Source organism: Myotis nattereri (assembly GCF_964212035.1).
Source record: "Myotis nattereri genome assembly, chromosome: 8".
NCBI lineage: Eukaryota > Metazoa > Chordata > Mammalia > Chiroptera > Vespertilionidae > Myotis > Myotis nattereri.
In genome coordinates this window covers 69471489-69495520 of record NC_138083.1, presented here as the reverse complement: position 1 = coordinate 69495520, position 24032 = coordinate 69471489, and the positions used below count along the sequence as shown (strand labels likewise).

At 41.6% G+C, this 24032-nt stretch overlaps 2 protein-coding genes across 2 annotated transcripts; one reads left to right on the top strand and one right to left on the bottom strand.

The window, feature by feature from the left end:
• Nucleotides 1-204: 204 nt before the first annotated feature.
• On the bottom strand, nucleotides 205-1363 carry LOC308522958 (protein WFDC10B-like; the record flags this gene model as incomplete). The annotated part of the gene is made up of 2 exons (XM_081096563.1): nucleotides 205-338; nucleotides 1273-1363. The coding sequence occupies 2 exons, from the start codon at nucleotides 1361-1363 to the stop codon at nucleotides 205-207; spliced, it is 225 nt and encodes a 74-aa protein (XP_080952689.1).
• A 4201-nt stretch (nucleotides 1364-5564) lies between these two features.
• On the top strand, nucleotides 5565-7990 carry WFDC13 (WAP four-disulfide core domain 13; the record flags this gene model as incomplete). Its single annotated transcript, XM_081096561.1, has 2 exons — nucleotides 5565-5652; nucleotides 7836-7990. 2 exons carry the CDS (start codon nucleotides 5565-5567, stop codon nucleotides 7988-7990), a joined length of 243 nt encoding a protein of 80 aa, XP_080952687.1.
• Nucleotides 7991-24032: the final 16042 nt, after the last annotated feature.

Sequence of the window (24032 nt, the reverse complement as noted above, 5' to 3'; positions counted from 1 at the left end):
ATGGGGGCATGCTGGGGTCTGCACTGGGTTCTCAATGATCACAAGCACTAGGAATAAAATAGGCCAGTCCTAGGGCATTTCTTCTGGTTTATTTGACAGAAAAAAAGCCATCCAGATAGTGAGGAGGTTGACAGCCTTTTGCCCAGGATTTAAGGTCGCAGGCACAGTTTTAGAGGGTTAGGAGAACAGAATACACAGACCCACTCACAGGCGGTTCATGCAAACATTCCCGCAGTAGGTTGAACAGCATATGGTATTGGAATTGGGACACTTTAGGAAATATGAACAGTGGTTGTTGCAAAGATATACACTGGGCCGCTTCTGACAGGCCTTGACACCTAAAAGGAACAGGAGCAAGGTCAATGGAACCAGGCCACACAAAACACTCCTCTAAAGCTTTAAGTCTCATCATGACTCCAAAACCCAGGTCCCACTCATGACACTCTTGGACTTTTCAGGGAACTCCCTTTCTGCCCCTTACCAAATCCTGCTGATTGGTAGTATCTTCAATCCATTACCCCCATTCTCCATCAACAAGGTTTAATGTTTGGGCTTTCTGGACCCCTTCCATACTCCTGAAGCCAGGACGCTGGTCTCATATTAGTCACGGCCTTGGTGAAGCCACCCCCATAGAATCTACACTCTGACTCTAAGAACTCAGTGAAGTCTGAAACATGTCAAAATTTTCTTTCCAAAAGTTCTCTCATTCTAGACCAGGGGTGGGCAAACTTTTTGACTCGAGGGTCACAATGGGTTCTTAAACTGGACCGGAGGGCCGGAACAAAAGCATGGATGGAGTGTTTGTGTGAACTAATATAAATTCAAAGTAAACATCATTACATAAAAGGGTACGGTCTTTTTTTTTTTTAGTTTTATTCATTTCAAACGGGCCGGATCCAGCCCGTGGGCCGTAGTTTGCCCACGGCTGTTCTAGACCTACTCCCCAAAACATGTCTGGATGTTGACCTGTCACATATGTGCATAAATGAAAGAATTGACTCTCAGTTCTGTGTACCTTTCACTATTGTATGCACCATATGTCTCTGGACTTTGAGAATGGAGAATAAAAAGATGTAGGTTGTCCTCCACCCCCATCACTAGTCCCAGGGCCCCATAACGGAGCTGGAGGGCCATGATTTGGAAGGACTCAGAGTCTTCAGAGTCCTGTGGTCAGAGCTGGATGTGCTAAAAGGTTCAAGTCCCAGGTCGTCCTTAGCTGGACACAGCCCCTCCTTTCCCCTCACCATCCCAGCCCCCCAGCCCATCACCTACTCTGCATCTTGTTCTTATTACGGGGTCCTCCCTGGGCCTGCAGCAGCAGAACACAGAGAAGCAGGATGGGCAGCAGAGCCTGGGTTGGCATGACTCAGGTCAGAGCAGTGGGTTCTCCGTCTGGCACAGACTTTCCTGGAAGCTGGTGTGCGGAGGGAAGCTAAGAAAGAGCAGGTTATTCTGGGCTCCTCCCTGCCTCCACTGGCCAGGCCAGGGCAGGGCAAGGAGTCCTTGTGTCCTCCCCTGTGCCTGCCCGTTCCATGGCCTGTTCTATGCAGAGACTGCTCTTTCTGTCACATAACTAACCCTCTCCTTTCATAAACAGAACTTTTTTCTTGAAAAATATAATATTTTTTATATTCTAATTAGGAAATAATTTACAGAAAATTAAAATTTTAAAGAAAAAAAAGTTATATATGTGAAAAGGTATGGAAACAAACTAAGTCCATCACTGGAGGAATGGATAAAGAAGATGCGATGTAGCCCTAGCTGGTTTTGTTCAGTGGATAGAGTGTTAGCCCCTGGACTGAAGGACCCCAGGTTCGATTCCAGTCAAGGGCTCATACCTCAGTTGCAGGCTTGATCCCCGGCGACCAATTGTGTCTCTCTCGCATCAATATTTCTCTCTCTGTGTCTCTTCCTCTCCTTTCCATTCTCTCTATAAATCAATGGAAAAATATCCTCGAGTGAGGATTAATTATATATATATATATCCTATATAATAAAAGAGAAACATGCAAATTAACCATCCCTCCACTACACTCAAGCCACACCCACAAGTCACGGCCACAAGCCAATGAGGAGTGAGTATGCAAATTAACCCGACAAAGATGGTGGGTAATTTGTGTACACAGAGCAGAGCTGGAGAGCCGGAGGCTTGGGGGGACGTGGCTCCCTCAGTTGGGGAAAACCCAGAGAATGGGGAGCAACAGAAATTCTGGGAATAGTAGTTCTGGTGGCAGCCTCAGGACCGGAAGCGGAAGCCCAGAGCGCAGGGAGCACCAAGAATGCTGGGAATCGTAGTTCTGGTGGCAGACGTATCTCCTAGACCAGTGGTCGGCAAACTCATTAGTCAACAGAGCCAAATATCAACAGTACAACGATTGAAATTTCTTTTGAAAGCCAAATTTTTTAAACTTAAACTATACAGGTAGGTACATTGCTATTAACTTAATTAGGGTACTCCTAAGGCTTAGGAAGAGCTACACTCAAGGGGCCAAAGAGCTGCATGTGGCTTGCGAGCCGTAGTTTGCTGACCACTGTCCTAGAGCAAAGTGAGCCTGGAGCAAATTACTGTTGCAGTGGGGGATGGAGGGAAAGCAAAGGTGAGAGACATAAGTAAAATCAGAGTGTCTAGGAAAAATTAAAGGGAAGATAACCTAAAACTTCCAGGAAATCTGCACCAATGGAGCAAAGAAAAAAAAAAATGCCTCTATTATTCTGTGAGCAACAAACCAAACTGGGTTGGGGGGTCTCAGACAATTCGCTCATATGATTGCAAAGACAGACAGAAACTCCCAGATTGGAGAAGGTGCAGGTCGGGCTGACGGACCCCCCACCCCCACCCCCTCGTCCACATCCCCCAGTGCACGAATCTTCATGCACTGGGCCCCTAGTATGAATATATATATATGATATAGAAATTATCATCCAGTACATGAAAATATTCTCAACATTATTAGTTATTAGTGAAATGTAAATTAAAATCACAATTATATACCAACCACTTCATACCCACATGGATAATTATAATCCAATAAAAGGGGAAATAAGAAGTGTTGGCAAGGATGTGGAGAAATTGGAACCCTCATGCATCAGTGATTAAAATGTTAAATGGTTCAACCACTGTGAAAACAGTTTGCAGTTTCCTCAAAGAGTTAAACATATAAAGTTATACATATGACCTATCAATTTTATTCATAGGTATGTACCCCCAAAAATAAAATAAGTACTAAAAAAATACTTGTACACAAATGCTCTTACTACACCATTCACAATCACCAAAGGGTGGGAACAACCCAAATGTCCATCAACAAATGAATGGATAATCAAATTGTGGTATATACATACAATGGAATATTATTCAGATATGAAAATGAATAAAGTACTGATACATATTACAACATGAATGAACATCAACAGCTACAGAGATAACATTTTCACTTATCATTTTGGCAAACATTCAAAAGCATGACAACACATTTTGTTATGGGAAACACATGTTCACAAGGTTGGTAGCAATACAAAATGGTACAACCTTTATGGAGTAAAATTTGGCAATATGTCACAAAACTACATATGACTTTATCCTTTTAACTAGCAATTGCACTTTTAGAACTTGACCCAGCAAATACAGAAAATATACACATAATTGTTTATTGCAGCACATTTGTAATAGCAAAATCTTGGAAAATACATAAATGCCCATATATGGCAGATTGGTTGAATGACTAAGATGTGTAAACATGGAGGCATAGAATGCAGCCATAAATAAGAAAAGGGAACTCTGGCTATATTACTGAATGACAATAGCAAGGTGCACATGAACATATCTGTGCAAGAAAAAATGGAATTAAGGAATCAAGTAACTAATTATCTTTATCTTGCACAAAAAATTCCAAAGAATTAATTTAAAAAAAAAAAAAAAGCGGGTGGGAATACTGTGATTCAGCACATTCTCTGAGGTCAGTGTAAACTTGCTACAAAACCAAGCAAGGACTATACGAGAAAGGAAAGTGACAGGCCCAGTTCTGTTGTGAACATAGATGTAAAATTCCTTAAAAATAGTAATCTGGCCTGGCCACAGTGGTTCAGTGGTTAAGCACTGACCTATGAGGAAGTCATGGTTTAATTCCCGGTCAGGGCATATGCCTGGGTTGTGAGTTCTATCCCTGATTGTGCATGAGGCAGTCTATCAATAATTCTTTCTCATCATTGATGTTCCTATCTCTCTCCCCCTCTCCCATCCTCTCTTTAATCAATAAAGATTTTTTTAAATAGTAAACTGAAAAAAAGATGGATGGGCATAGAGGGTATTGTGCTGAGTGAAATAAGGTCAGACAGAGAAAGACAAATGCCATATGATTTCACTTGTGTGTGGAATCTAAAAACCAAAATAAATAAACAAGAACAATAGAAACAAAATCATAAATACAAAGAACATTTTTTAACATATTTTATTGATGTTTCACAGAGAGGAAGAGAGAGGATAGAGAGTTAGAAACATCGATGAGAGAGAAACATCGATCAGCTGCCTCCTGCACACCTCCCACTGGGAATGTGCCCGCAACCAAGGTACATGCCCTTGACCGGAATCGAACCTGGGACCTTTCAGTCCGCAGGCCAACACTCCATCAGCTGAGCCAAACCCGTTAGGGCAAGAACATTTTGATAGTTGCCATATGAAAGGGAGTTTGGGGGTTAAAAAAGGGAAGAGATTAAGAAGTACAAATTGATAGTTACAGAATAGTCATGGGGATGTAAAGCATAGCGTAGGGAATATTATCAATAATATTGTAATAACTCTCTATGGTACCCGGTGTTACACCCCTAGCAATACAGAAAATATACACATAATTGTATATCTAGGTACTAGGTTTATCAGGATGATCACTTGCTAAGTTATATAAATGTCTAATCATTGGATGTACACCTGAAGCTGAGATAATGTTATATTATTGAAAATAACAAATGAAAACAAATAACCAAAGAGTTACAATACTGCCCTAACTGGTTTGGCTCAGCGGATAGAACGCCGGCCTGCGGACTGAAGGGTCCCAGGTTCAATTCCAGTCAAGAGCATGTACCTTGGTTGTGGGCACATCCCCAGTAGAGGGTGTGCAGGAGGCAACTGATCGATGTTTCTAACTCTTTATTCCTCTCCCTTCCTCTCTGTGAAAAATCAATAAAATATATTTTTTTAAAAAGAGTTACAATACTATTTACGATTTCATTTGAAGATTCAAGCCTCTAGGAATAAATATAACAAAGACATAGAAAACTTACGAAGTTTTGTGAAAGAACATTAACAAGACTTGGATGAGAGAAATAACAAGGTTAAGCTTAGGCGGATGAAAAGGGTGTAGATTTGAAAACGATACCACATCCTGGAGTGGGTGTGGTCAGGAGGAGCTTGGATTTCTGCCAAACCCTCCAGATAGATTGGAATACACCGTAAAAAACCAATCACAGCATGCCTTCTCTTTTCCCTCCTTCCCTCTCATTTCCCCTAACCTGCGCCTGTTCAAACCCCGCAGTCCTCAGCCAGGACTTACCACCATCCTGCCAGCAGCATGAAGCCTGTGCTGCTCCTTCAGCTCCTGCTGGTGATTCATCTAGCACCACAGCTGGTGCCTGCGAGTCCCAAGCAACAATTTATGAGTAGGTGCTGGGGCCCGGCCCAGGCGAGGGAAGAAGCATCTGTAGAGACGGGGGGATCTGAGGGCCAATTCAAGGGCATACCTCATGAGAAAACACCGTATGTTCAAGAGTCCAGATTTTATTGTCATTAAGATCTAAGTTGGAACACCTGCTCTGTTCCTTAATGAGTGATCTTGGGCAAAGTATCGGGGCCTCGGATTTTATCTTTGTGATGAATATAATGATATTGGGGTAGTTGGGAGGAGAAACTAAGATAATGAATGCAGACATAGAGCACTCTTACTGGACCATGGTAAATGCTCGGTAAGTATTAACTACAGCAAATGTTATCAGCCTCACCACCCAGCTGATTTTTGCTGCCCTGGTTCCTTCATGGATGTTTGGGCTAACTTTTCAAGCATTAAAGCAGAGAGGAAAATTAAGTTGGTAGAACTCAAACTGGAACCTACATAATCTTGGTTTGGGAAGATGTTTTAGGAAGAAAGGAAAGCCTTGCATTTTATTACACCGTTTAAAAATTCAGAGGTACCCACACAATTACCAGTGATTAGCATCAATCTGAAGCTCTATACAATTATTACTCAGTAAATATAATCCATCCCAGCAGCCACCATTGACCAGCTCAACCTAACAAGAGCGCTGGCCACAGTAATGTTGACCTTGACTGATACCAAAAGGAAAATGAACTATTATTCATGATGCCCGCACGTTTCTGAGGACATCTTCAGAATATTGGGGGTTCAGAGCAGGAATATGTGTGGTATGTCATGTGTCAAGATAGACAAGGTCCTGTTTTAGGGTCTCAGAGAAAGTTTGTATGACTGAGGAAGGCTAAGCAAGCTGAAAGAGAATGGAGGTATCCAGGGTGGAGTTAATTGGAGAGTCAAGAACTAAAATTTGGATATAGGCACAAACAGGCTCTCTGTAAGACTGGCAAATGCTATGACTGGTATTGCAACTAGATACCCAGAAGAGGAGTCAAAACTTGAGAAGGTCGATCTTTCTGAGATCCTGGTTGATGGATTCCTTCCCCATGCTCTTCCATTGAAGCCCATCCTCTCCAAAATGGGAACCAGTTCCAGTGTCTTGCACTGACTCAGATTGTCAACGGCTTGGGCCTGGGCTTCTTTCACCCCATCTCTGGTGCCATTTGCTGTTATAATTACAGCCCCACTTTTATTCACTTATTCTTTTGAGACCAGCTTTGATATCCCACAGACCTACTTCTAATTTCAAATACCTGCAGAGTAATACATCAACAGGGGCTTATAGAATGCCCCACCTATGACATTTGCCCTAAAGAAGGGACATGTCACAAGATACAAAATTTAAGGCCTGGCTGGGCTTAGATAAAGGGGTTAATGGGGCCCATCCTTAATGAGGCCCATCCTTAATGCCTTAGAAATCAGAAACAAAGAGAAGATTGTGAGTTGAAGGCCTGGGACAGAGTCTCCTGGTGGAGGTAATCTTGGCTTTGATCTGAGTACTGGAGGCTGAGGGGAATGAGATGTCAGCATGAAGATTCATAGTCTTCTCCTGAACAGCTAAGATCTGTGAAGAAGGAGAAGCTGATCTTTGACCCCAGAACCTGACCCCACTCTGAAATGCCCACTCTTCTCCCCAGGAAAGAAGTCACACCCAGAACTCATTTGTGATTTGGGTTCTAGCATTCTGATGCCCATGCCTTTTGTATGCTATGTGGTCTTCATCCTTTCCCAAAACATTCCCTTCCATTCATTCTTCTATACACAAATAACACATGTTAGGTTGACCCTGGGCTGAACTGTAAGAGGCTTTACGACTCATTTGAGACCACATAATGAGTCAGTGCAAATGGATCTACATACCCCTTTCTTGCTCACCATAAGTACCATTCATTCCCTTGAACTGGACCCAACCAAGTTTCTGGGGACTGGGCATCTGATCTGCAAGGATGATGAATGACCAATGGATGTAGGGTTCTAACAAACTGTGTCTTTGATCAAATATCCAAGCCCTGCTTTTCCCTGCTGAGAACTCTATAGAAGGCAGCAGGTGAGGAAAAAAAATCTTATTCCACTTTCCTGTGGCCACACAAGGGAGCTCAAGGTGGCTGGTTTCCTGGCAGCTCCTTGGGCTTCTGGAGTTCTGAATGTTACTCCAGGCTGTTGGTTAGGCCCTTTCTTTCCTGTTCTGTGTTCCAGAGTATATTTTGGAGCCTCCGCCGTGCAGAGTGGACGCTGGGAACTGTACTAATTTCTGTTCAATGCAGGAAGATTGCCCACATGGACTTCAGTGCTGCTCTGCCTTCTGCGGGACAGTCTGCACATTCAACAAAAATATAATCCAAAACAAGTAAGGAGCTTCTCGTGCCCAGGCCTGACCCTGGAGCTGCTGGTGGGAGCTCAACAGAAGAATATCTTACCAGCCACTACGTCATTCTCTCTAACGTTCTCCCTCTCTTTACCAAGAATAATTTCCATAAATGTCATGATTAAGAGTCTTCTTCCACCCCTGAACTCAAGAATCCTTCTCTCCTCATCACCACTTCTATGAATCTATGAATCTAACTCTCTGAACACATCTACAGACCCCTCCATTCACAGACCCTGTCCTGTCCCAGCATCCAGCTTTATCCTGGGGTCTGGGACACTATATCTATCTGTCACCAAAGTCTAAAAGCAAATTGTTCTGTTTTTGCTTGCCTTCTTTGACCAAACACCATCCTTTGGCCCCTAGTATTCCTGGGTTTTGGAGATCCTCCAGCCCAAGCGAAGCTTCGGTTAATCACCAGGAAAATTCACCAAAGTCTGCTGAATGAAGAGCAGAGAAAGGACATTAGAGTGTTGATGAGACATCTAGTTTCCAATCCTATCTTGCAACTATCTTTCTATGACCTTGAGTAAGACAATTGCCCATTTTTGCCTTTTTTTTTCTCATGCAAAAAATGGGGACTCATTTTTTCAAACTTGAAAGATTGTTAAGTCTCAAATGAGGTCTCAAAAGACCCACAAGGCAGGAGACTCAACCAGTGAGCTTCTAAAATGTTTTATTCTCTGCTTGGTTCCCTTCCCTGAACACAATACCCTACATATGAGACAAGGTACAAAGTGATGAAATATGGGCCCAGAGCCAGAGAACTAGACTCAAATCCTGGCTCTTCCACTTCCTAGCTGAATGATCTCTGACAAGTTAATTCACCTCTCTCTGGGCATCAACTTTCTCATCTTTAAGACTAGAACAATAATAATGAGAATAAAATAGATAATCCATGCAAGCTCTGTATAATTATTACTCAGTAAATTTTAGCAATTTCTGTCTTCAGAGACTGGCCCTTGCAATTAAAACCCACATCTTTCAAGGCTCCACATTGGAGACAGAAATAATTATGACTGAATTGCCACTGAGTTCTTTAAGGTTTTACTTTCCCTGTGGCAGAAGAACTTAGCTTCATGATCTAGTCTTAAAGATGGAAGTAATGGAAAATAAAATATTATATCTATAAGAATAAACTTTAACCAGATATTTGAAAATATTTTTCTCCCACAGACCGAAAGGCAGAGTGTGGAAAAAGAAGATGGGCAAATGAGGCATGTTTCCAAGGGCATTTTGTAAGTATCAGGTTCAGCCTGGCATTCCTGGTGTGAGTTTTCCCAGTTTTCCTCTCCTAGCCTCTGTAGGGGCACCAATATTCCCATAAGGTCAGAATAGCCTTTGTCATTTAGATTGTGTTCCTTTTCTGTTATTCCCCTCCTAGGGCTGTTCTCACTCCCTGGGGCAGAATGTGATCCAGGGCAAATTATGCCACATAGAGCAGGAGACATGGGGAGGGGGGGCGAAGGGGGAGGGGGCGCTCAGCAACACGACACAGGGCACTCAGGTCTGAGCCTATGCCAGGAAACAGGCTCTACCAGCCTCCAGATTAACAGTGTCCTGAGTTGGAAGTCAAGCTGAGCTCTTCACACTCTATGTGGCCTTGGTCAGCCCACTTTCCATCTCTGAGCCTGTCAGCTTCCGCATGTCAAAGATGAAGAGGACACGGTGCCTCAGGTCTTGTGAGAACACATGAGGCCATGTGAAATGGAAGAACTTGGTCGTTACAAGGAGTCTACAAAGGGTAGCAGCTGCCAGCAACTCACTCTTTCTGGGTTCCAGGTTTTTCCTCTTAAAAAAAAAAAAAAAAAGATCATTTTTATTACTTTACCAATGTCCCAAGAAAGGTGCGCAAAATAGAGCCCTCGTCACTCCACCCCAAAACAAAGGAACTATTCATAACTTGGTGGATTTTGATTCAGACTGTTTGTAGGGAAAAGGATCAGCTTAGGAACTTCTAATAATCCTTCTGAAGCCACCAGAGTTTCCAAGTTAGAACAATGGTATTTTCACTTAAACTATCCTTTTATTAACATCACTCGAAGGAGCTGGATAAATGGTAGCAAGTGGAGGTTAATGGAGGAGTATAAGTGTGTGTGCACACTTTCACTCTCGCTCAAGCCCTGGTAAATCAGCCGTGCTAATTTCCTCTGCATCTTGTACATAATTAACTACTCAGGCCACACACTGGCCATCAGTGAATGCATCAGCATTGCTTCATAATCCAGGACCCATTCAGCGGGAAGATACTGAGCTCAGGTAGAACCCAGGTGTTATATCCATGGGAAAGGCTGGCTGGTGTGACTCTATAGAGTATTTTTATAGCAGTTTCAGGGTTACATGACTATGGTTATATAAGCATTAGTAAGCCTCATCTCAACACATTACCCAAAGAGGCAGGACTTCACCTAACCCTACACCTAGCCCTAGCCCTAACCCTAACACTAAACCTAGCCCTAAACCCTAACCCTAAACCTCAGTCTAACCCTAACCCTAATCCTAAACCTCACCCTAGCACTAACTATAACATTAACCCTAACCTTAACCCTAGCTCTAGTCCTAATCTTAACCCTAAACCTAACCATAGCACTAACCCTAACCCTAGACCTAAACTTAACCCTAACCCTAGATCTAGCCCTAATCTTTTTATTTTTATTTATTTTTATTGAGTTTAGAGAGGAAGGGAAAGGGAGAGAGATTAAAAAAAAATCTATGATGAGAGAGAATTATTGATTGGCTGCCTCCTGCACCCGTCCTACTGGAGATCGAGCCCACAACCATGCCATGTGCCCTTGACTGGAATTGATCTCAGGACCCTTAAGTCCACAGGCTGATGCTCTACCCATTCAGCCAAACCAGCTAGGGCAACCTAGCCCTAATCTTAACCCTAACCCTAGCATTAACCCTAGCACTAAACTTAGACTTAAACCTAACCCTAACCCTAGCCCTAGCCCTAATCCTAACTCTAACCCTAACCCTAGCCCTAGCCCTACCCCTGACCCTAACAATAGACCTAATCCTAACTCTAACACAACCCTAACCCTAGCCCTAAACCTAAACCTAGCCCTAGCCCTAACCCCAACTCTAACACTAGGTTTCTAGGTAATTCCAATGTACAACCAAGGACCCAGTTCCAAACCCTAACCCCAACCTTAACCCTAACCCTTACACTAACCCTAGCACTAGCCTTAGCCCTAGCCTTAATCTTAACAGTAACACTAACCCTAAACACAGCCATAGACTAATCCTACGCCTAACCATAACCATAACCTTTTCCCTAGCCCTAACCATAACACTAACACTAACCCTAAACCTAACACTAACCCTAACCCTACCCTTACCCTAAATTAGCCCTAACTCTAACCCTAACCCTAACCCTAGCTCTAGCCCTAAACCTAGCCCTAGCCCTAGCCCTAATATAGACCCTAACCCTAACCCTAGCCCTAAACCTAACTCTAACCCTAACCCTAGCCCTAAACCTAACCCTAACCCTGATTCTAGCTCTAGCCCTAACCATGAAAATAACCCTAACCCTAAGCCTAGCCCTAACCCTAACCCTAACATGAGCTCTAGCACTAAATGAAATGAGTCATTCTAGCCCAGATGAAATGAGTCATTCTCTTTGTCCTTTCACAGCACCCTTTTTTACCCCTATATTAACTCTTATCACGCTGCACTGTAATTGTTTAACTTAGTATTTTTTCTATCCAGAACATGAGTCTCATAAAAACAGGAACTGACGTCTTTGCCACAGAACACTAGAACCAACCACCATGCCGTGCACGTACTGAGGCTACAATTCTGACTTTCAAAATGCGATGCAAGGGAGGCTGGCAAGGAGTAGACTAATCCTAACCTTTACTGAATTGTTCTCACAAAGAAAAGCTTCACTGCATAGCCCAGAACCCCTCAGGAATCCACTGCCTGCTTCACTTTTGCCTGCTGGACTCAGCCTCTTATACATTTTTTTCTTAAATACTAATTTATATTTGCTTTTAAAAAATTAGAATAGGCTGAGAAAACAACAACAACAAAGACAAAATAGAAATTTGGCAATTTCTGTTCATGAGAGGTTCTGGGGCAGAGTAAGAGCTAAGGATCCTGGCTACTCTGGGACTCAGTCCAGCTCTGCCTTTGCTGAAGTGGTGATGGGGTGTCTCCAACTCCCCCGTCTCTGGAAATGAAGCCAAATAACACCTTCCCTCAGGTGTGTCATGAGATGAAATGAGATGACACAGGCAAAGCCCATACCCCAGAGCCTGGCAAGAGTCTAAGGAGAATGTTACTATTATTATTCATATCCCTTTAATTTTTTATCCAAAATTCCTGTTTTATAAAGAAACTTAAGTGTACATTTCACCTTAAATTCTATAAAATAAAAAGTGGCCTTGCAAAAACCAAGCTCTTTTTGCCATTGTAACTTCCTTGTTCCTCTCCTTTCTACCTAAGGGTCTTATATATGATATGTATATATTTGTTATTGATTTCAGAGAGGAAGGGAGAAAGAGAGAGAGATAGAAACATCAATGATGAGAGAGAACCATTGATTGGCTGCCTCATGCATGCCCCTACTGGGGATTGAGCCCACAACCCTTGTTGCATGTGCCCTTGACCAGAATCCAACTGGGGACCCTTCAGTCCACAGACCAATGCTCTATCCACTGAACCAAACTGGCTAGGGGTACCTAAGAGTCTTTCATTTTGTACAATTTTTTAAATTCTAAGCTCTTAAAAAATTTCTCTAGGTTCCATACAAATTAGCTCTTAAAATCAGAAATGGGTTTGGCCAGGAGTAGCTCAGTGGTTGAGTGTCGACCTATGAACCAGGAGGTCACAGTTCAATTCCAGTCAGGATACATGCCCAGGTTGTGATCCCCAGTGGGGGGGTATGCAGGAGGCAGTCAGTCAATGATTCTCTCTCATCACTGATGCTTCTATCTCTCTCTCCCACTCCTTTCCTCTCTGAAATAAATAAAAATATTTTTTAATTTAAAAAAAATTAGCTCCCAAAAAAGACAAGTGTCATGTCTCTGATCTTTGAAATGTCTTCTAAGACAAAACAAAGCATAGTTATGGAAAGTATTCTATCCTTGAAAGATAATGTGATTAAACTATGTGATAAAGGACCAGCTAATTGAACAAAGATCTCAATTCCTCTACTAAACCTCCAGCAACTGTAGGAGATGTTATTTTCCTATGAAAATCCTATGTGAATGTTAGCAACTTGGGAATTTGTGGTTACCTAGTCCACAATTCTACTTTCCCCCAATCACAACCCCTCCCAATGGACTCTTCCTGAGATAAATTTATCACAATTCTATGTCCTAGTCCTCTCTTTTCCTTGACACCTTCTAATCAGGCTGATCCTTGACGTCCCTGGTCCAAAGCTGGAAACATTGTTCAGAAAATTCTGCGGTTCCTTGACCACCATAATCTAGTTCAAACACGTGGTTCAAGTTTACCTAGTGAGCCAAGCTTCTCTCATTAAGGTTAGCCCGTTTAAACTACAACTATCACTGTTTTAATTACCTGAGCTTGATCTGTCTATTTCTGTAGGCACTGGTACAGGAGGCCACTTAAATGTAAATTTATATTAATTAAAATTCAATAAAATAAAATATTCCATCAGCCCCACAGTCTCACTAGTTGCATTCAAGTGCTCAAGAACCTTGTGTGGCACCCAGTCCAGCATGGCTCAGTAGCTGCGCTTCGACTTATGAACCATGAGGTCACAGTTCAATTCCCTGTCAAGGCACATGCCCAGGTTGTGGGCTCTATCCACAGTAGGGGGCATGTAGGAGGCAACCCATCAATGATTCTCTCTCATCATTGATGTTTTCATCTCTCTCGCTCCCTCTCCCTTCCTGTCTGAAATCAATAAAAATATTTTTTAAAAGAACCTCGTGTGGCTCATAGCTACTGTATTAAACACTGCAGACATAGAGCATTTCCATCATCACAGAAAATTATCTTGCAAAGCATTGTTTTAAACTGATGTCTAAATAGTAATGGCTAATTAAAGATCAGGATGTCAGAGAATTTTACAAGGCTTTAATATTATCTATATAATAAAAGCCTAAGTGACCATTATGGTGGAACGACCAGAATGACCAGTTGCTATGATGTGCACTGACCACCAGGGGGCAGACGCTCAATGCAGGAGCTGCCCCCTGGTGGTCAATGTGCTCCTACAGAGGGAGCACCACTCAGCCAGAAGCTGGACTCACGGCTGGCGATTGCAGTGGCAGTGGCAGAAGCCTCTCCTGCCTCCATGGCAGTGCTAAGGAGCAGCAAGCCGAGCAGTAAGGAGCGAGTGGGTGGGTAGTAAGGAGCAAGGGGTCCCAGATTGGGCTTAAGCCGCAGTCAGACATCCTACAAGGGGTCCCGTACTACAAGAGGGCACAGGCCAGGCTGAGGGACCTCCCCACCCCCAGTGCACGAATTTCGTGCACAGGGCCTCTAGTAGAAGATACTTTAACTTAATGTATTAGTATTTGGTTCCAACAATTCTGAAAAAATAGAATTCCAAGATATGTACTAATTATTATTTTTTAATTTAAAGGATCTTATTGGCTTTATTCAATGATTCATAAACTAAGGGGCATCCAATATAACAGAAAGGTACTCTAAGAAGATGTACAAAATGAAAGACTCAAGTAGAAAGGAGAGAAACAAGAAAGTTATACTGGCCAAAAGGACTTGGTTATTGCAAGGCTAATTTTTATTGAATTTATTGGGGTGACATTGATTAATAAATTTACATAGATTTCAGGTATACAATTCTATAACACATCATCTGTATATTGCATTGTGTGTTCACTACCCCAAGTCAAGTCTCCTTCCATCACCATCAGCCTTTATCCCCCCTTTACCTCCCCACCCTGCTTTTCCTCTGCTAATCACCATACTGTTATCCATGTCTATGAGTTTTGTGGGCTGTTGGGGATGGGGGTTGCTTAATTCCTTCACCATTTGGTAATATATTTTTTTACAATCCTTTATATTTCTTTGCTGTCAGTTGTTGCTTCTCTCTTTCATTTATGATTTTATTTATTTGAGTTCTCTTTTTTTCTTGATGAGTCTAGTTAAAGGTTTGTCAATCTTGTTTCTCTTTTCAAAGAACCAGCTCTTGGTTTCACTGATTTTTTGTATTGTTTTTTTAGACTCCATTTTGTTTATTTCTACTCTGATTATTATTTCCTTTCTTCTACTCACTTTGGACTTTGTTGTTCTTTTACTAGTTCCTTTAAGTTAAGTATAAAGTTAGATTGTTTGAGATTTTTCTTGTTTTTTGAGGTAGGCTTGTAATGCTAAGAATTTCCCTATTAGGACTGCTTTCATTGTATCCCAGAGATTTGGGGTTGTTGTGTTCTCATTTTCATTTGTTTCAAGTTCTTCCTTGAAACATCTTTTGAGTTCTTCTTTGATCTCCTTGTTAATCCATTCCTTGTTTAGTAACATATTATTTTTTTAATATATTTTATTGATTTTTTACATAGAGGAAGGGAGAGGGATAGAGAGTTAGAAACATTGATGAGAGAGAAGCATCAATCATGTGTCTCCTGCACACCCCCTACTGGGGATGTGCCCGCAGCCAAGGTACATGCCCCCGACCAGAATCGAACCTGGGATCCTTCAGTCCTCAGGCCGATGCTCTATCCACTGAGCCAAACTGGTCAGGGCAGTAACATATTATTTATCCTCCATGCCTTTGCGTGCTTTTCAGTTTTTTTCTTGTGATTGATTTCTAGTTTTACCATTATGGTCAGAGAAGATGTTTGATATGATTTAAATCTTCTTAAATGTATTGAGACTTGTTTTATATCCTAACTTGTGATATATTCTATAAAATGTTCCATATGCACTTGAAAAGAATGTATATTCTGCTACTTAGGAGTGAAATGCTCTGAAGATATCAATTAAATCCATCTGATCTAGTGTGTCACTGTTTCCTTGCTGATTTTCTGTCTGGAAACTCTATCCATTCATGTCAGTAGGGTGTTAAAATTCTCTACAATGACTATGTTACTATCTATTCCTTTATGTCCATCAATATTTGCTTTATATATTTAGTGGCTCCTATATTGAGTGCATAAATATTTACACGGCTTATATCCTCTTGTTGGATTGTGCCCTTTACCATTATGCAGTGTCCTTCTTTGTCTCTTACTACAGCCTTTGCTTTAAAATCTATTTTGTCCATTCTACCAAGTTAAAAAGCATACAAACAAACAACACCAACCAGCTAACACATTGGTGGCTGAAAGCAAAGGGAATATGGATGAATAGTGTGAGGAAGAAATCAATATCAGCCATAGCTTTTGAATCAGCAAAGAGGACCACATTATTCTCTTCCTTGTATAATAGATGTTTAAAAATATAAATGTCATTAATATTAAATATTGTGTAATAAGTTTAGTTCTTTTCCATCTCCCATGTTCTCCTTTATTTTATATTATTCCTGTGGGTGATGTTTAAAGTAGAATTTATTGCATGGGTATTTTAGTCAGTATTGTTAACTAACAATCTCCTCCCAATAAAATCTCTGTGACAAGCAACAGTAAAGATTTATTTTCTCTCTTACACATCAACAGGAAAATAGATGTTCAAATAATCTAAACTGGGTTTGGCTGAGCTTGGATCCAGGCTGAGGGTGGGCTCCACTTTTGATCCATGTGTCTCTCATTCTTCTTGGACCAGTGGCATCTCAAGAATCACTCTTCTCATGGCAAAATGCAGACATCAAAGGAGGAAATCCAATCCTGCAAGCACATGTCAAGTCTGATCATATCCCTTGACCAAAGTCAGTAACAGGACCAAGACCAAAGTCAAAGAGCCAGGAAATATGGAGGAAGTACACCTGTCCACATGGAGGCCATTTGAAGAATATAGATGTATAATAATACTACTTTGATAACGTTTATAAGAAAAAGATTAACTTAAATACTACAAATGCATAACACATCCAATGTACTCACACTTTGCATTTCATAAAAGGGAAATGTCCCTTCTGAATAAATGAAAATGATGATATTATAGTGTTTGTGATGTCAGGATGGAGGGGACCTAGGAAGATTGAAGCAGAAGCACACAGAAGAAGAGTATATTCTTATATCCCACTGTTTAAATCATGTGAAAGAAGGAAGGTGCTAATAAGGCCTTTGCTGTGGTGATAGTGGCTAGAGGTTGAATATATGAAAGAAATTCTTGTCTGAAAAAACAAAACTAAGAGTAAAGGGAGGGATCAGAGGCTTAGCCCTGGTTGGAATCTGGAACTCTCCTGATGAAAACTTTTACTAAGTCCTTTTGTGTCCTGTCAACACATTCTTATTGGAACAAACTTCCCACTTCAGTTCAACCAGAACTAAGTGAATATCTGACTATATCAAAGGAATTGTTTCAGTCAAAGATCCTAGATGAAGGTTGACTACAATCCAGAAAGCTATATAACAGAGGTATGAAGAAACTTGAAGGTTTTAGGGGAAAATGTTAGTGATTCGAGATACAAATAATGAGTATAGTAGTGAACCAGTATGGCTGAGTTGCTACAGAAAACTTGAATCCAGGATTCAAACCTGCTCCTGGAATTTGGATGACCAAGAAAGGAGTTGAGTGTAGACACTTTCCCCATTAGACAAATCCAGGGAATCTTTTGGAGCAGTGGTGGAGAGAGCTGTTTAACCTAAAGTCAGCAAATAGTACTAGGCTCATAAATAACATTAATAACAAAACATCTTGCATCTGCAGTGACCAAGGGAGCAGAAAGAAGTCATAGTAAGTTAGGAAGAAATTACCTGTATAGAGCTGATCAACTTAGATCTATTCCCAATTAGCTTTGTGTGCTCTGCTTTTAGTGCCTCAGCATGGACACTTTCCATATGATATATGATGGGGAAAAGATCAGAAGGCCAGGGACACAGTCTAAGGGAGAAATATTTGGGATGTGTACAATATGCGTGAGGGGCAAGATATAGTAAGACCCTTGGAACATATCTAAGAATGTTCCTGAGAGGTGGATTTCTTCACAACAGATCAAGGAGTTTTTTCTGGAACTCAAATGTTAAAAACTCCATTGGTCAGGGGCATCTGCTTGGAATGCCTTCATTCACCACGGGCATATAATATTCATATGATGTGCACAAGGGTTGAGGTGGTGGGGTGAATTGAGGATATGAGGATGAGCTCCTAGTGTTTGGAAATCCCTGAAGTGCCAAGGACAGCAACACAATAACTCAAACAGCCTTAACAGGAAGCGATATGAACAGAAGCTTGGAATTTTAATCATGATTCTTTCCAAGTTTTGCAAACAACTGGCACTTGATGCCCCATTCATTTGAAAAGCAAAGGAAATCCTCATTTCTGAGCCATTATTCATGTAAGTCCCTCCCCATAGCAAATTCTTACCTTTTGGCTTCTTCATCCATAGGTACTTCTCAGCCTCTGAATGTTTGTATGTTGTGAGATTCCTACTTTGAGAATGAACAGCTGCCCTTATATGCCTCTCTGGTCAAAAAACTAGTTATAACCACCATGTCCTCCTTTGTGGACATCTGGCAGTTGAGGATGTCAGTCTCAAAGTAGATTGAGTGATTGTTCAGAGAAACGCCCAATTTCATTGGGTTCTCAGCACACTGGACTAAAGGAGAAAAATCTGAAGGTGTTATTTTGGTGAGGGGGTTGGACACAGACACAATTCACACTCCTTCTTCCCACACTCTTCAAACCAGAAGGATTCTGTGCAATCATCTGCTCTAATCCTTGCATTTTAAAGTGAGAAGAAATGAGGACCAGAGAAAGGGAAGACTGATTCAGGCCACTTAGAAAGAAGGGGGCATTGGTAGAATCAAAGTACAGTATCTTGGGTCTTGTTTTGTCCTAACTAGTTCAATGGGCCTGGCACAGCATTTGACATAGAAGCATGTAATACACTTCCCTTGTTCTCAGACCTCTTATTACATAGTGTCCATATCCTAAAAGGCAGAACTCCTCCATCTGTGTGTAGCATGTACTCACAACACAATCCTGTTCTAGAATGTCACCTGCCCTCTTTCATATCCCAGCTTTCAAAAACTTACTTGGAAACTCTTGCTGAAAGAAAGACGACCTATCAGTAGTGGCAGGGGCAGCGGTTGGGATTCCATGAAGTTCTGATAGCAGTAGTTTCATAGTGGTCCCCTTCCAAGCAGATGCTTCCTGAATCATGCGAATCTGTACCACTGGCTTGTCTATTCCCATCACAGTTGGTGTCAGTTTATTAAGCTCTGATCAAACACAGTACCTAGTTACTCCCCTGGACCACTTTTCAGAAAACTGCCTACTCAAGAGTGTCAGAGATAGGTCCCACATCCCATCAGTCTTTTCTCCTCATTTAGATGCTCCCTCCTCAATGAAGAACAAAATTGTGGGTTAGGACTACAAGGAAAGAACACCTCCTAGGGCATTAGGAAATCCTAATGTAAAGTCTAGCCTCACAATATTTTTTTTTTAATCCTCACCCCAGGATATTTTTCCATGGATTTTTAGAAAGAGTGGAAAAGAGAGGAAAAGACAGAGAAATATCGATTTGAGAGAAACTCATTGATTGATTGACTCCTGCAGGCGCCTGAACCAGGGCCTGGGCTGGGGAGGAGCCGGCAACCGAGGTATGTGCCCTTGACTGGAATCGAACCTGGAACCTTTCAGTTTGTAGGCCAATGCTCTATCCACTGAGCAAAACTGGCTAGGGCTAGCTTCACAACATTCTAACGGTTTTTCGGGGTAAAGGCTAAGGCAGGAAGGTAGCCCGTCCTGGGGTCTGAGTGCTGCTCTTACCACCTGTTCTACTTATCTGGAACAGTGAGGAAAGCACCAGGCAGGATTCAGATGAACCGCCTGTTTGATGTTATTATGAGAAAGTTGGAGAAATCTCTGAACTGAGACTATTCTTTTAAATTAGGACCTAAATTCTTGGTGGCTCCTCTTGCATTTAGTTCCCATCTTCCCCCACTTCACTACCTCTCGGCCCTTGGTGCCGAACAGGATGTACCAGGTACCCAACCATGAAACTAATGAACCAAGGGCAAGCTTGTGTCCCCAGAGCTCATCCCACGCCTTCCACCTTCAAAGCAGCATGATATCCTGGAAAAAAATTTTTAATTTAATTTAATATGAAGACTTGAGTTCAAGTCAATTTATAGTTGTAGTCATTTATTTATTGATATTCAACCTTTTTTTGGAAGAATTTAAGGTAGTTTACCAAGATTCAAAATACATACTATGGGGGAAAAAACAAATTTAGTTTAGTTTATATAAAGAAGACAGAGCAAAGGAAATATAAGGGATAATAAAGTATGATAGAACCATGAAGGAGAGTAGTATAGCAAATGCATGCTATAGGATCATAGACACTCATTATAAGATGTCATAAAATGGCTCTAGGCTTTTGTAATAACAGCAGGATAAGGGGAGCACAATCAGTTACAAAGTTTAGACTAAGCATGAGGTTAACCCAAGAAGATACTCAAGAAAAATGGGCCGAAGCCGGTTTGGCTCAGTGGATAGAGCGTCGGCCTACGGACTAGGGGGTCCCAGGTTCGATTCCGGTCAAGGGCATGTGCCTGGGTTGCGAGCACATCCCCAGTGGGAGATGTGCAGGGGGCAGCTGATCGATGTTTCTCTCCCATCGATGTTTCTGGCTCTCTATCTCTCTCCCTTCCTCTCTGTGGAAAATCAATAAAATATATTTTAAAAAAACCAAAAAACAAAAAAACCTCCTGACATTAAATAAATTTAAAATATTTCTTATAAAAAAAAAGAAAGAAAAATGGAACTATTCATGGTGGTAAATGGCAAAAGACACAGCTCTTCTCCATGTTCTCAAAGAGGAAACATTGTGTGGTAAGGTGAGCAACCCCATGGCAGCCTCATGTTAGACTCCAGGAAGTTTTCTGGGCTACTTCTTTATGCATTATTAACATAGGCTGACAACACACAATTCAGTGGCAGTAGTTCTCTGGAGGCGCAACATGGTGTAATCCATGAATGTTCAAGGAATCCAGAAGGGGGGAAAAAAGACTAAGTAGCCCCCTTTTCCCCACAGGCCTCCACAATTTTATTTTTCTTAGTTCACTGTCAGGCTGGTATTGAGAAGCAATAATTTTGAGACCACTCTCCCCAGTAAGATCTGAGTTGCACACAGCTTTTTTAGCTTGTTCACGAAGGCTAATTTACCATGAACCTCATGAAGCTTAAGCTTCAGGCCCTTCACCTTCTCCTCCCAAGGCTCAGTGCTATCTCCACCTAAAATGAGGAGGGAAGGAGCAGCCCATCCAAGCATGGAGTTAGGCTGCACTGTCCCAACATGGAGGTATACTGCATGCCCTAATGGTGGTCTGAATGTACTACTGCGTTCACATCCAGACAACCTCCACTGACAATCTGCCCTTGGTTGCACACATCAAGCAAGTTGATCCCATATTTGACCTCAAGGAGAAATATCAATCAGATGCTAAATTGCAACTGCTTGGGGCCAGCTTTTAAGGCTTCATAGCCATAGCATGACCCCAGGATAAGCACAAGGTGGGTGCTGGTGAAGACTGCGTAGAGCTGGATGAGTGGCTATTAGGCTACAATGAAAGTCCATTAGATCAAGATCAATGAGTTAGAGCCCGGATGGCATGGCTCAGTGTTTGAGCATCAATCTATGAACCAGGAGGTCATGGTTTGATTCTAGGTCAGGGCACATACCCAGGTTGCAGGCTCGATTCCCAGTAGAGGGCGTGCAGGAAGCCACTGATCAATGATTCTCCCTCATCACTGATGTTTTGCTCACTCTCTCTCCCTCTCCCTTTCTCTTTGAAATCAATAAAAAATATATATACTTTTAAAAAAATTAACGAGTTAGAATTCACCAAGGGCTTGCCCTACCTGAGCCAGAAACTATGGAGAAAATTATAGATGTGGCATTACCAGTGTTATGAACCCAAAAAGATTTTTTCCTAAACAATCAATAACTTACTTTTATTGAGATATAAATGACATATAACGTTGTGTGAGTTTAAGGTATATATCATGTTGATTTGATACATTTACATATTGCAGTATAACTACCACCATAGCATTAGCTAATACCGCCATCATATCACATAATTATTATTTATTTTTGTAGTGAAAATGATTAAAATCTAGTCTCTTAGCAACTTTGAAGATTATAATAAAGTACTGTTGACTGTAATAACTATGTTGCATGTTAGATTTCCAGAACTATAACTTTAAATTTTTAATCAACCATGTTAGAGCAAAGTCTGAGTTACATTCCTGTTCTCTCCATAGAAATAAGATATAAAAACCATTGTCATAAGAAGAAGCAACATAGAATAATCAGCCACAAAGCATAAATAAAGGTGTTATAAATATATATTCTTTCTTTTTTTAAAAGTGATGTATAATTGACATTCAATATCCTTTGTTTCAGGTTTATAACTTAGTGATTTGATATTTATACTAGAAGCTCAGTGTACAAAATCACATGCCCGGGTAGGATCCCTAGGCCTGGCAAGCAATCTGGTCTGATTGGGGCATTCCAGCTGCCGGCTGGGGCCTTCCTTCATTCCTCACCACCCCCTGGTGGTTAGCACACATTATAACGAGCGATCAAACTCCCAGTTTCCCAGTCAAACTCCCGAGGGGACACTTCGCATATTAGCCTTTTATATATATAGATACATTATGAAATGATCCCCAGAATAAGTCTAGTTACAATCTGCCATCACACTGTTATTATAATGTTACTGATAATGTTCCCTATGCTGTACATCATATCCCATGACTTACTTATTTACAGCTAGTGGCCCCATGCACGCATTCGTGCACATTGAAAGGAAATTAATTAGAAGGTGGTGGGCAGGGTAGGTCAGGACTGAGTGAGATGGGCCGGACACACCCTGGAGCCAACCTCCCATGGTCCCTCCCCAGCCGCCACACCTAGGGCAGTGCCACAGCTCTAAGGGTGTCTGCGGAGTGAGCAGGGTCCCTCCAGCAGGTGGGGTCCCTCGGCCTGGCCTGCAGGGATCAGGCCAAAGCTGGCTCTCCAACATCTCCCAAGGGGTCCTGGAGTGCGAGAGGGCACTCTGCAAACTTGCTGTCACTCGGCAGCTCCTGCGTTGAGCATCTGCCCCCTGGTGGTCAGTGAGCGTCACACCTACCAGCCGGTCAGACAGTCAGTGGGTCAGATGTTCACTTAGCCTTCTATACATATATGTAGATAGGGAAGTTAGTACCCCTTCACCTATTTTGCCCACCATCTCCCCTCTCTGATAACCACCAGTTTGTTTTGTGTATCTCTGAATTTGTTTCTTTTTGTTTTACCTGTTCTTTTGTTTTGTTTTTTAGATACCACATGTAAGTGAAATCATATGGTATTTGTCTCTGTCTGACCTACTTCACTTAGCATAACACCCTCTAGATCAAGCATGTCAAACCCAAAGGCTAACACAGGCCAAATAAATGAGGCAAGTTTGACATGCTTGCTCTAGATTAATGGTCCCCAATGGTTCCCCCGGGGCAGGGACCAGCAGGAAGGGGGACAATTTGATTTCTAAAGGGGAAAATTTGAGAATGAGTTATTACAGTGAATTTTTTGCATTTTTACGGGCCTCATATACAGTATATAAATATATATTGTGACATATTTATGCATTTCTATTATATGTTTTGAAACTTTATTTGCTATTTTTCCATATCACTTCATATTATTATTTTAACAATTTCTTAGTGATGTCTTCCTCAGTACTTCAACTGTCCTTTCGTTCTTTGATTTTTCTCTTTCATGGATGCCATGTTCTTTAGAAGCTTGTTTAGACCAAGTTAACAGCCTTTTAGGCTTCCTCCACGTGAATAGGAATTCACTTTTTAAATAATAAGAATTACATGTCACAGGAGGGACATCAGGATTTTAGAGATGCTTGGGTGGGGCATGGCCAAAAAAAGGTTGGGAACCACTGCTCTAGATCCATTCATGTTGTCATAAATGGAAATATTTCATTCTTTTT